Raw genomic sequence first — 14,456 nt, forward strand, 5'->3', positions numbered from 1 at the left:
GAATTTTTAAGGAATTACTTAATTATTCATGAACCAGCCAGTCATTCCTGATTAGTTAATCATTTTGTTTTGATGATTCTATGATTAACTAACCATCACTTTACTTAAAACCACCTATAAGACTTGAGGATAAACCAATGGTTAAGCACTTATTTGTTTGTTAGTAATTGAGCAAAATATCTTATTGTGAAGTGTAAGTGACATTTCTTAAAGTGTATTTAAGTGTACTATGTCACTGGTAGTTCCTAGAATTTCCCTGCAGTTGTACTTGATGTGGAAAATAAAACTACTGTATAACTATGTTCAGCTGCCAGATGCCACTCCTCTGTCGCTGTAAATAATGGTACCATAAGACACTGCTACAAATTAAACACAAACACAAACCCTTCCACAAGTTGAGAGGCAGGGGAAAGATTGTCCAGCTGCAGCTGGAAGACAAACGCTCCATCGGCTGATCCAGGGCCACCAGGATCTTTACACTCATCCATAAAGCTGATGAAGTGAGGGACAGAAGGTCACCGAACAAACTGCTCTCCATCTCGGACAGTCCATCTCAACCCCTTCATGACTCACTGCAGAGACAGCTCATCTCTGCGTCACAGGTGAGCACACCATCACACTCCACATCTGTATATACTATTAATATTTTAATAAGTACTGCCATCCTGTGCCACCTCCCACATGTTGTCTATAATTTATGTAATTGCATTATTACATTAAACCTTCTGTACAGATATGCAGTCAAACCTGGAAGGTTAATATACTGAGGTGCGGAATGCTTCCTGAGAAGACTTTATTTTGAGAAAATATGTGCCTTTATTAGATGTAGAAACGTCTAGATCAGGGGTCGGCAACCCGCGGCTCTAGAGCCGCATGCGGCTCTTTAGCGCCACCCTAGTGGCTCCTGGAGCTTTTTCAAAAATGTTTCACCTTTTTTTCCTTTTTTTCCCCTTTTTCTTCTTTTTTTTCTTCCTTTTTTCTCTTTCTTTTCTCTTTTTTTTCCTTTTTTTCTTTCTTTTCTTGTTTTTTTTTGCTTTTTTCTTCTTTTTTTCCCTTTTTTCTTCTTTTTTTCCCTTTTTTCTTCTTTTTTTCTTCCTTTTTTTCTCTTTCTTTGTCTTTATTTTCTCTTTTTTTTCTTTTTTTCCTTTCTTTTCTTGTTTTTTCTTCTTTCTTTCCTTTTTTTTCCTCTTTTTTTTCCTTTTTCCTTTCCTTTTTAATCTCGACATTTCGGCTTTTTTCTCGACATTTCAACTTTTTTCTCAACATTTCGACTTTTTTCTCAACATTTCGAGTTTTCTCAACATTTGAACTTTTTTCTCGAGATTGTACTTCAACATTAATCTCAACATTTTGACTTTTTTCTCTAAATTTTGACTTTTTTCTCCACATTTTGACTTCTTTTTCGACATTTCTCCTTTCACCATTTGTCTTCATTCTAAGGTTTATACAAGACCTTTCATTTTTTGCGGCTCCAGACATATTCGTTTTTTGTGTTTTTGGTCCAATATGGCTCTTTCAACATTTTGGGTTGCCGACCCCTGGTCTAGATCCTCCATAATGGACTGACTGAGCTGCACCTCGTCCCCATGTCTTAAGAAACTTGTTTAATTTATGTCATCATCAGTAGTCAGCAGATGTGACTGAGAACATTTAAAAAACAAATCAAAACAGCAAACTGGTCGTGATTGGTGAAGGTTTAAATCCTCCACCAGACCCGTCCTCCTGTCTCTCTCCCCTTTGCTCTCCATCAGAAGCTTTCCAGTGGGCGGATCCCACGGCCTGTCACTCAGCCCTTCCCCGCTCACTGATTGGTTCTCCTCCTCCAGGGGCAGAGGGCGGTGCGATCAGCCACATGGAGCCAGTTTGGTGTCTCTGTGGCCGTTAGTCGGAACAGTTCTCCGACGAAGTCTCATCACACAGTGTGGAAGAGTTTCGCGCATCATCAACATCTCCTGAGCTGGAAGATATTCGAATTTACCTGCGCAAAACTTAAGATTTATTCCTCTTTTCATTTCAACCTCTATCCATGTTGCTTAATTTTCTTCAGGAGCAGCAAGGAAGAAAAGACTTATTCCTCCTGTCGTTCGTCAAAGTCCTTATTGATTGAACTAATTAACGGGATGGGGATGCCGGCGTCATAATTTCACTGGTTTCTTTTGCGCTTCTGGATTGACTTTAATCTCACTTGTGGAAAAGGGACTGAGCTGGCAGTGAATCATCTAACTAACACATAACTTTGCAATCATACCTGGGAAGAAATAATCATATTTAATTATAATTGTTCTAAAACAAAAACAAAGAAATTGCCGAGTTAAATCTGTACAGAAGACTGGAGCGCTTTTTGTGGCTTTGGCTGAGACTCAACTGTATTTTGCACGTAAAAAGTGTTTTGATGGAAACATGAGCAAAGCTGCGCCGGGACCGCGTCTCCTGCCCAGCCTGCAGCTGCTCCAGCTGTTCCAGCTGTTCCAGCTGCTGCTGCTGCTGCTGCTGCTGCTGCTCCAGGTCCCGCCGGGGCGCCTCTCCGTCTCCGCGCACCGCGGCCACCCGGCGCGCTACTCCGGCCACATCGCGGAGAACTCTCCGGCCGGGACCCCGGTGGTCGGGGTGAGGGTTCCGATCGCACCCGCGGGCTGTGCCGGCCTCAATGCCAGCCTCAAAGGGGATTACGCGTCTGACTTTAGACTCATCCATCGGCCCGGACCCCGGAGCAACTCCCGGGGCCACCTGGGCTTGGTCTCCGCCAAAGCTCTGGACAGAGAGTTCATAGCCATGTACGAGCTGCTGCTGGAGCTGGAGCTGCCGCCGCGCTGTCACAGGAGACCGGCCGTCGTTCAGGTCGAGGTGTCGGACAGGAACGACAACATACCCCGGTTCACCAGCGGAAACAAGACGGTCGAAGTAGACGAGTTGACGCTTCTCGGAACCGAGCTGGCTCGCTTTGACGCGAAGGACGGAGACGCGGAGAGGAACGGACGCGTGACTTTTTACGCATGGCCAGAGTCTGATGTTTTGCACGTGGTTCCGCAAACGGGCCAGGTGAGGCTCGTCGGGTCTCTGCTGGGGATCAGTCAGGCGACTCTGCGCGTGTGCGTGAAGGACGGCGGGGATGTGAGTCTGACGGGAGAGCCGGTGTTCCTGCGCGTCAGCGTCCGTGCGTCCGGCGGAGCGCGCCGGAGGCCCCGCGCCCTGACCGAGGACGTCACCTACACGGTGACCGTCCCCGACCGCGTCCGAGTCGGGGACCTGGTGTTCACGGTGCCGGACCTCAGGTTCGACCGGCGCTGGTTCGAGGTGATATCCGAGGCGGACTCCGCCGTGGTGCAGGTGGAGAGGGAGTCGGGGCGCCTGTACTTGGCGCGCAGCCTGCGGGAGCCGGCAGAGGTGGTGGTGAAGATCCAGAGCCTCACAGGTAAGACTCTAGCGTGATTTATGGTTCCGCGTTAAATCGACGGCGTACGGTACCCTACCCTACGCGTACTCTACGCCGTAGGCTCTGCGTTGGTGTAACGCGGAACCATAAAACAACCGTCTGTCTCCTATTTCAGTGCGTAAAAACGCAACAAAGTTACACATCCTCACGCTGGTTAGGGAGTCTGGTCCTTTTCGGACGCATACATATTTTTTGTTGTTGTTGCTTTTACATATATACATATAGAAATGAAGTTTAACGCTGATGGTTTACAGATCTGAAGTTATCAAGTTAAGATTAGATTAGATTAGATTAATTTATTATACAGTTGGGTAAATTTGGTTTACAGTGAGTGCTTCCTCATATAATCCAAAACCAGTACTCGAGTTGTAAAAAAAAATCTGGATTTTATCATATGGGGACAGATAATTTGTGCTGATTAAAGTAAAAAAGTAAAAAAAGAGTAAACAAATCTTATTACACTTAAAACAAGACTCGTCACTGGAAAAAACAACAATTTTCACCTGTTTCAAGTAGATTTTCACTTGAAATAAGTAGAAAAATCTGCCAATGGAACAAGATTTTTTTGCTTGTAATGCAAAGATAAATCTTGTCCCACTGGCAGATTTTTCTACTTATTTAAAGTGAAAATTTACTTGAAACAAGTGAAAATTGTCAAAAAGGTTATTTTTCTGGTGATGACTCTAAATGTTGAAATAGCAGTAAAACCACATTCATTGATGAAATGACATAAGGGATGGAAAGGGGAGGTGGCAGTTTTACAGGGGGGATGATTTTGACAGTTTTTATTTCAGGGGGGATGCCATCCCCCCTCATCCCCCCTCAACTCGAGTACTGTCCAAAACCATACACTCAACAACACAGGACAAGATAAAGTGACGACAGTGCTTTGGCTAAAAGAACAAAGAACAAAAAGGACGACCCCAAGATAAGAAGCAAGTTAAGTTAAAACATCAGTAGATAAAAACACTAAAATATTCAAACCAAGCCAAAGGATAAAAAACGTGCCTTTTCATAAAAACGAGATAAAGGAAACGATACAAAACATAAATACAAAGTTATGTTGCAGTTTCTCTCACTTGTTAATAGCACTGATGGCTGCTGGTACAAAGCTGTTTTTGTAGCGTTTGGTTTTGCAAGCAGGTACCATGAACCTCCGACCTGATGGAGCAGCTGAAACTCACCTTTAAGAGGGTGGGAGCGGTCTTTTAAAATAGAGCCAGCTATCCTCTGTAACTGTTTAGTATACAGGGATTCTGGATGAAGCTGAGACTCACCAATCAGCTTGCTCGACCATTTCACGATTTGGTTTAAACAATTTTTGTTTTTAAGGGACACATTTCCAAACCATGAAGCAAGACAGAAAGATAAAACTGATTCTATAAAAGCATGATAAAACAAGATCAGCATGGTCCTGGCAATGTTAAAAGTGGACAGTTTTCTCAGACAAAACAGGCGCTGGCATCCCTTTTGGTACACAGCTTGACAGTTTGCCTCAAAGTTCAATTTGTTGTCGATGACGGTTCCAAGATAACTCAAGTTAACTCGTGCTAGGTTGAGTCATGAACACCAAGGCAACACAAGGTGCTCCTTAAAAGGTAAACTGATCCTGTCAGGATGCTTAATGTGCTCATTTTATAGTTAATATTTCCTCAGAAATGACAAATGAGAGCAGAGGTTGCATGTGGAGGGTTTTTTTTATCCAGGGGTCAAAGGTTGATATCCTTGGTTGTCATTTGTACTTCTGGGTGTATTTCCATTGAAAGTGTATTGCAGGTTTTTTCCCCTTTAAGGACTGAGGGGTGTTCATTCACTCAGCTGGCTTTTTTCCAGCTGAGTTTGAATCCACCTCAACCGTCATCGGCTTCTTTCCACTCTTTCATTCATTCCTTCCAGCCACTAGACACAGCAGTGCCAAGTGTGTGTGCGTGTGTGTGTGCGTGTGTGTGTGTGTGTGTGTGTGTGTGTATGTGAATGAGACAGAGAGAGTCAGACTAGGTGTGTTGCCAGCAAGACGGTAAAGGACAAACAGAACTGACAGTGTTTAGTGTGTGAGGTGAGAGAAAGAGTAAACACACCCCAAAACACTTCACACTCAAATTTTACCTTCGCAGTTTACACAGACACTCAAACACAAGCCCACACATCCTGATATGTGACTGATAGCTCTCTTTAACAAGTTGACTGGAGCAAATTACTCAGGTGCTTAAAGGAATTTGTTTTGGTCTACGTACTTGGCTTTCTGCAGTGCTGCAGTTTCTCTTCTGTATTAGTAAAGGTCACTCAACCTGGACAGGAATATAAATGTCAGTGCCATCCAAAACTCTATAATACTCATCTGCCACTTCTCTTTTGCCCTTTTGGATCTCTTTAATGTCTCTTCTCAAGTGCAGTAATCTCTTTTCCATAGAATGTAACTGTTGATTTTCGTCACGTGGTGTTGTGGTTTAAGAATACTGCTTTTAGTATGGTCAAGTTTAAAAGGATTCAGACTTGCTTGGAGTTATCTCTGCCTGGCAGGCTCAGTTTAAAGGAAAACCGTCTTCCTTCTTTAAGCCGATCTCCCCAATTCTCTGCAGCCATCTTCCTTTTCTGATTTAGGGGTGCGAATGAGCAACTTACACCATCATTCGACACTTGAAGACTATTTTAGCTCACAGTTTGATGAGGTATATCTTATGTATACAAAATATTTCTATTCAATTGTATAAAAAATGTTGGAAAAAATAATATTGTCTCACAATTTTTACAACATTTTCCAGCGCTGCTTTATTTTGCAATCACTTAATGTCAGTTATTATTAATCTTCAGGATCTCAAATTGTAATATTTGACAAAGTGTATTCCAGTAAACATTTGTCATGCATTTAGATGAAAAGCTCAACACCTGAATGTTGCAATGGCTACATTCTTTTAGTTGTAAGCTACATTCCTTTAGTTGTAAGCCAAATTACAAAGCAGATCCCTGAAAAAAGCAATTTTTTGTTCTTGCATCCAAAGCTTCAAAAAGTTTCCTATGGCAACCAATGAATAGAATTGTCACGTGAGTTCTCAACTTTTAGTGTGACAAGGACATTTTTGTAAAATAAAAAACGTTTGAAATGTTTCAGAAGCATTTAGATGCAATGACACACCTTACTATGCCATTCTATAGTTCTTCTAACAGGAATTTACTGCTGCTATTTATTCAAGACTTTTCTTTTCTCTTCATATCTCATCTTGTTTTATTGCTGTTATTGCGACAGCAAGAGAGCTGCTAGACATCATTTTGTTTTAAAAAGCACATAAGATGTCTTATTTTTCCACTGAAAGGATTGATGAAACCATCTTAAGGATTGCAGATTTTTACATACCATCAATGAAAATACACCAACAGAGCAGTTTCATATGCATTTGACTAAAGTCCCTTGGAGAAGGTTATGAGTTACATTTCTTTTCCATTTAGTGAGATTGAAAGTTAGAAAACTCTGGGACGGATAACTTAAGAACATTGACAAAAATAAAAATGTATGCACGTACAAAAACAGTTCAAACCCATCTGCCTGATGCTGTGTGGCTGTTTTTAAGCAAAAAGGGCAAAGTTTGAGAAGAGAATTAATCACGTTTACCGGTCAACATTTTGTCAGTCAGAAATGTGCTGATGTCTTGCAGCTCGGATCTGTTTGACAGGATGAAACGACATCCAGATGCTGGTGCGGACGCCCCTCCAAAGTAAATGTTTAACCAAGTGCCTAAAGTCCTCACGTGTGGATGATGGTGGTGGCAATTTGATGTTCTAGTGAGATCTGGCTAATCAGTCAATCCAAACTGCATCTCAGCTGTTTATTTGTACAAATTAGTTGTGTTTGCTCACCTGGAGCTCTCCGAGGTCTGAACACATGGCTGTGACAGAACCAGCGCCCCGGACAGGAAGCTTTATTTGTGTTGAGGAAAACTGCAGAGCTCAGGTCGGATCTGGTTTGTGGCTTTAGTGGAAAAGCATGTGATTTGGTCGACATGGAGTTAAACGTGATGTAAACAGGCCGCCTGATTAGGACTGCCTGCCTTTTGTCTGGCGGTTCTGATGTTGATCCGTGGGAACACGGTATGAACAGATGTGGTACATTGGCATCTCATTGGTCAGCTAGTTCGGATGCTCTCACGTTAGTTCAACTGAAAACACACTTGTTTTATTGTCATTTGTAACAATTATGAATTTTGGGCCATCTGGTAATGAAGGCATTCATAAAGGCATAAGATGAGTCACTATTCTTATAAGAATGAATCCCTCTCTCAGCATCTTCCAGGCCCGCACATTTCTATTCAGACCTCATCTCCTGTGTATAATAAATTGCTCACACACGGCCCTCACAGCACAGACAGATATCTACATCATCTACTCACACGCGTACACACACGGAGGTCTATTTTACTCCACAGCGTCTCGTCCATCACTGCAGATGGCAGTGAATCTACTGAGTCGGTTTTATCCTTGACTCTTAATAAATGTTAACATACACACACACACTTGTTTGTCCTTTTGTGTGTGTGGAGGCCATGACTTCAGTGACTAAAGCCATTTCATCTACTTTTATAAACTCTATGAACTGCGTGATGGCTGGCACCGTGACAAAGGGTTCTTAGATCAAACAGGAAGGATAGAAAAAGACTGATACAGATATAAGACAAGTGAAATATGAGGATAAGATTAAATTATATTAAAGAGGAACATGATGAATCTGCATCGTAATTCAGCAGCGTTTTAGAAGATAACTGTAGTTTGTCATGAGGGTGAGACTGGAACACAAAAATAACACCGAGGTTTAACAATGTTTGTCCTGTCTGCTTATTTTCACATAATAGCACTATATAAGTGTAGATATATCAAAATGTGTAATAAAATGTATTTCATACACCAGTGATGTAAGTTTTATGTTATTTTCATGCAAATTATTTAAATTTAGAGATGCATTGATTGACTGGTTGTCTTCAGTCTGACTGTGAGCGGCTGGTCATGTCACTTTTTTAACCGACTCCATTGTGGTCCATATGTACAGCAGCACATTCCGGGCGAAAGTGATGCGCACGCTCTCAGCAGGTGTGACTTGGTAGTGTGGAAATATTTTACTGAGTGAAACATATACGCAACAACACCCCATAGGTTTTCTGAAAAGCAGGAAAATAGGCCCGGGAAGCCATCTGGAACACGCCCATCTTATGTCAAACGCTGTTAGCCGTCGCTACCAGCTCCTTCAGTCAATCCATGCAGGAGAAGCTGCTGGCTAATTTTTACATCAGGATATCCTGTTACAAATGTCATTTTGGTGGTGAAATCAAAGATGGCCGCTGTCTTTAGGCGATGCTGGGTTAGTACCGGTGACTACAAACTACTGATTGCTTCACTAAATTTCATAATTTGAGATGAAGAAGTGATGATGGCTAGCCATGGGCTAAGCTGACTGCCAATCAAAAGGCTATTTTCCATGTTATAAATCATTTTATTGCTTTATATTAATTATCTGAATGGTATGCACGTGTTATTGTGGGTGAAATCTGGTTATGGAGATCAAAACTGTTTCTTCAACCTAGCTGTAAATATTTGTATTACTTATGCAAAGTTGGACGTTTGAACATTGGAACCAATCGAGGTCATCCATCCATCCATCCATCCATCCATCCATCCATCCATCCATCCATCCATCCATCCATCCATCCATCCATCCATCCATCCATCCATCCATCCATCCATCCATCCATCCATCCATCCATCCATCCATCCATCCATCTCCTTTCATGTAATTCTTTGTACTGTCTTGCACTCGAATTAAAACTTCTTATCTTGTCCAAATCTTTTAGTGAAACCTTGATCTCTGCTTGCTTGTTTCACACTAATGTATGAAACACGTATGTAAGCAAGTGTGATTAATTGAAACGTGTATTCTGTCAAGTTAATGTGCTCTTCTCAGAAGATAATTTGTTGGAAAAAGATGTAACGCCATCAGTTCGTAGACTGTGTCTCTTTCAACATGAACAACCACGAGTCCTCATGGGTGAAACAAGCGAGTAAATCATATCAAATCAGTCTCAAGAGTAAGAGTTAAACATTCATGACTACCCGGTCCATATTTCAAGCTTAACAGTTGAACAGATACATCTGTCAGATACAATCTGGATTGAGGGGGTGAGCATCTCAACTTAGCACCACAACTCTTTAGTGTATCTGCTTTTTTTTTTTTTTCATAGCTTGAGAGGCTCATGACAGAAGATTTGCCAAATATTTTAATTTGAGATAGCTTTAAGCCTTAACACATAAAATGGATTTCACATAGACAGATTTTTCAAACAAGTGTCTATTTCAAACACAGCCATGTACTGTCAGTGCAGTCGTTCTCCAGATTGCATAATTACAGCATTGGTCTAGAGTGCAAAATGTGGCTGTTCTGCAATAAAAAGCTTTAAAAATGTTGGTAAACTGTTACTTTTCCAACATATAAATCATTGCACTTTCTTGACATTGAAAGTGTTGCTTCCATGCCTTTTGTTGTATCCGTACATTAATTATTACATTAAAACGGTCAAGATAGTCAGAAATCATAAAATGACTACATTTTCAAGGCGTCAAAAACATTACATGCGCACATTTTCCTTTGCTAATTGATTACTTTTTGCATTATGGGAAAGTTAAGCAATTGCGTGGAAGGTGGCACCAGACTGTCACACCAGATACCCGTGTTTGATGATGGGTAGGATGAGGAAATTAAAGAAAATAAATGTGGCTTTATATTGATAAATGGTGACATGCTAGTGGGAGATGCTACATGTTTACAATTTCTGTGCCTTTATTTTTGACACATAGACAAAAATATAAAATAATTTTTGTACTTATCCTACTAAAAGAGGCAGATAACTGGCCTACTAGCTATATCACCAATACAATTTTACACATGTTACAATTTTTGTGGTTTTCATGTATTTTGAATCGTTATGCAGTTGCGAGCTAGTATGTGGCATTTTATTTCTTGCATTATATATTATTTTCTTCAAAGCAGCTGGGCTACTCCTGAATCTTTCAGGTTTTTAGAGCAGCTTTACTGAGGAATTTGAAAGGCTTTAGATTCATTTTGCTAACTGAAGACAGGATTCAGAGTCAATAAAATGCCATAAACCCTACAAGCAAGGCAAACTAAAGCATCAGGTTTGCACATGTGAAACAGAGGGTTTGAGAGCTCTATTTAGAGGAAGAGAGCTGGAAGTAGGTAATGTAGCACAGGCACAGTCTTCACAAAACACATATCTTATATTTTTCACTGTCTCATAAAATGTAGTGAATGTATTTATCTGCATATTTAAATGCGAAAATCTTTCCTGTTGGCTAAAATGAATATGTGTGCCTCCACACTGACAGGCCGGTTCCCTCATTACAGCTCAGATGATGTTAACTATTATTAATTGTTTTAGCCAAAGTGTGTTCAAATGAGACAAGCGCACACACACCCATGCACATTATTACACAAACATGGTCCTGCTCTGTCAGGTTTTCACACAGATTTCCTGTGCTTGGCAGCCCCGAGGTGACAAACAAGCAAACATTTTTTTCCTCTGGTTTATTCCATTGTCTTTATTTCTGGATTTAGCCCGAGGCATGAAACAACCTGCCACAGCGCGTGTGTGTGTGTGTGTGTGTGTGTGTGTGTGTGTGTGTGTGTGTGTGTGTGTGTGTGTGCGTGTGTGTGTGTGTGTGTGTGTGTGTGTGTGTGTGACACCAAACACGACAGGGCTGTGTATCCTCGAGGCTGCTAAGCCTCACAAGTGTTTGTGTGTTTGTCAGTGTCACATGCATTGATCACATTCAAAATGCATGTTTATTTGCTGGGATTTCACAAGGTATATGTGTTTTCGTGCATGTGTGTGTTTGTACATGCATGCATTAATATTTGACCTTCACCAGATTCTTATTTCTTCTCACGTTTAAGTTGGACTCAGTAAGAAACAATGTTTCTTGGACTCTGTATGTCTTCTTGCTAGTTCTCATTTAGTTAAAAGTTGCTTTAGGGGTTAATGTTAAATTTAGGTTGAGGATAGGGGTAAAACATAGGCTCCAACAGACAACTGTCTCCCCGAATAGGAAGAACGGGTATAAATAATGAAAAGATGGGGGAAAAGTTGGCTTTAAGTTGATTGTTTTATAGTTCTCATAAGGATAAGGAGCTAGGGAATGCTTTATAATGAATGTTCCCAAAAAGATGCCAATACAAGTATTAGTGTTTGTGGGTGTGTGAGACACAGTGTAAAATGCTGCAGGATAAATGATTATGACAATGCAGTGAAGCTCCCCTGCTAGACCTTTTCAAATGGCAACAAAGCAGCAACATGCACATTAATAATACACAATATTCAGTGAATGTATCTGTTTTGACATGTACAAATACAGATGCATATGTTCAAATGTACATGACTATATTCATTTGAGGAAAGAGCTTCAGAAAAGTGTCATTTTGAATGAAGATGATAGCTCCCCATTTAATTATCATTAGCTGTTGTTGCTCTAAACTGCTGTTGTTAAAGAGTAAGTGTAATATCAATGTTCTATACAATTCAGTTTTAATTACGTACACTGTGGAGATAATTCTACAATTTGAGGAAATCCTGAATGCTCAAAGAAAGGTTTTCCTAAGCCCAAATAAAATACAGTCCAGACTTCTGGTCTTCACTTTTCTTCAGGTTCAGATCCAAGGTATTCCAAACTAACATTTGTGACTGCTGCAAGTTTTTATTAGCCTTAAACTATCAGTGAGAAAAATCAAAAACAAACTCAACTCCATTCTTGTTAAGTATGTGAAACCATTACATCTGTATATTTAAGAAACAACATTTGAGCCCTTTAGGATATTACAGATTTTAATTTGTAAGAGCAAAACTCAAATTACCACAATAATGTAGTAATGTAATAAAAACTACAGCCTCTTGGATTCTCTAAAGAAACTATTGCTAAGTCTGAAACCATATACGATCTGCTGCACTTATAATCTAGTATATCATATGCATGGTCCAGGGGTCATTAGTGCATGGTATGCCACCGTGAACACAGCTTTGCAACAGCGTAAACAGAAGCTGGTCATGGAAGCATTTACATATCTCTTGCATAATGCAAATCGTACAATGGTTTGCAAATGTTGAAAGAGCCATATTGGACCAAAAAAACGAATATGTCTGGAGCCGCAAAAAATTAAAAGTCTTGTATAAGCCTTATAATGAAGACTACACATGCTGTATGTATTTATATTATTTATATTATTAACATGCAGGCAATGAATGCAAATGATTCGGTCCAAGAAACGTTGAATCCGCTTTTCTCCTCAGTTATTTTTCTCTTTTTCCCTTTGGAAACAATCCCTTTGGCCGGTTTGTTTACAAAAGCCACCTGCCTGGCACCCCGCCCTGCTGGTGTGTGTAAATCTTCGTAAACAGAAATGTTGAAATTTAATATTTATTCTACACATTTTTACAGCATTGGAAAAAGTTAAGAATGTTTGTGTCATGTTTGTTCTACAACAGAAACCATATTAAAACAAAACATATATTTCCCTCCGCCATCTATTTCCATTTTCAAACGTTTTTGAAAAAGCTCCGGGGAGCCACTAGGGCGGCGCTAAAGAGCCGCATGCAGCTCTAGAGCTGCGGGTTGCCGACCCCCGGCATATGCATAACAGGGAGTTTTGAAAACAGGCTATGTTTCTTTAATTTCCTGTCCGTCCTCATTCCCTCTGTACATCTGACTCTGACACTCAATCATCTCTGTTTCACCCTGTTGTCCTAATAGGTTATTGATAGCCAATCAGCTGTGTCCTCAGGCCAGATGGCTCACCAGTCACCAAGTAGGACAAGGTCAACTGAGGAAAAAAAATGTCACAGAACTCAACTAAAATAAATAATGTTGAAATGTCACAGGTAGTTGGAATTCTTCATTGCTTTGGTAACATCAAACTAATGATTTCAACATAAAACAGTCAATAAATACTCATAAATACATGCAGTACGTTTTGGATTACTAGCTGTTTAAAGTCAGAAATACGATTATTTTTCAGATAGACTTTAGGGAGTTAGATAAGGACCAAAGATGCAGACAGTGCTGCTGATATTGGGAACTTTTATCAAGATAGCTGAGATCACTGAACTGATTTTAAGAAAAACATGTAAATATAAAAGGAATCAAGACAATCTTGGCTGAACTGGTAGCAGAGTTCGTACGTCACACACACAGTTGGGTTTGTTGTGCATGATGGCATACCGGCTTTTTTCGACCGTCTATCTTTTTTCCAGTTGTTCTCCAGCCTCCCTGTTTCCACTCTCTGGCCTTTAGCCTCTCCACCTCTGTCCCGGATTACACAACCTCATGTGGGTCACTCACTGAAGACAGTCTGCCTGCACACTCAGAGGGAGTCTGGCAGGATGGATTGCATGGATATTTTAATGTTGTCCTTGATTAAAAGAAAAGTTATTTATTTAACAAGAAAAACACAAAGGCTGGTCTCAAAACAGAACAATATTTGGAAACCTTCATACAATATCCCATACAATACAGATGAGGAAGTGTATGTCCATTCCTTCTAAAGGGCTGCTATGGAAGCTTCATTACTGTATTTAATGCACTAGTTTTTCATTTCACATTCACAAACAAATGTGAAATGGCCCCAAACTGGAGCAGCAGGTCATTTTTGTTATACTCAGGTTATATTTTTGTTGTTGTATGAAAAGGTGAGCCAGCATGGTGGAACACACCACCCCTACGATCAGTGCTGCCGCCACTCATCTATGAAGCTGGTTAGCTGTGGTTAATTACACATAGATGTTGTGCCAGCTCAGTCTGTGTCAATTATCAAGTGGGTGCAGAGGCCATTTAATGAGCACAGGCCTTTTTTTTTTTTTATGACAATATGGAGTAAAGTCTGTATGAAAAGGGCTTCAAAGTTAATACAGTCTGACTTACTCCGGAAAAGCAAGACTAATCTGCAATCAGACTCAGACTTCATGTCTTTAGTAACTGA

General features: G+C 40.5%; 1 protein-coding gene across 1 annotated transcript in view; it reads left to right on the top strand.

Moving 5' to 3' along the window:
• Positions 1-2,484: 2,484 nt before the first annotated feature.
• si:dkey-22o22.2 (neural-cadherin) overlaps positions 2,485-14,456 on the top strand; it is a gene marked incomplete at its 5' end in the record, with an annotated part of 158,590 nt that continues 146,618 nt past the window's right edge. The window contains one exon of the mRNA XM_061717353.1: positions 2,485-3,412. Coding sequence (XP_061573337.1) covers positions 2,485-3,412 — 928 coding nt within the window. The remainder of the gene's footprint in view (positions 3,413-14,456) is intronic.

Source organism: Cololabis saira, chromosome 3, assembly GCF_033807715.1.
Source record: "Cololabis saira isolate AMF1-May2022 chromosome 3, fColSai1.1, whole genome shotgun sequence".
Lineage (NCBI taxonomy): Eukaryota > Metazoa > Chordata > Actinopteri > Beloniformes > Belonidae > Cololabis > Cololabis saira.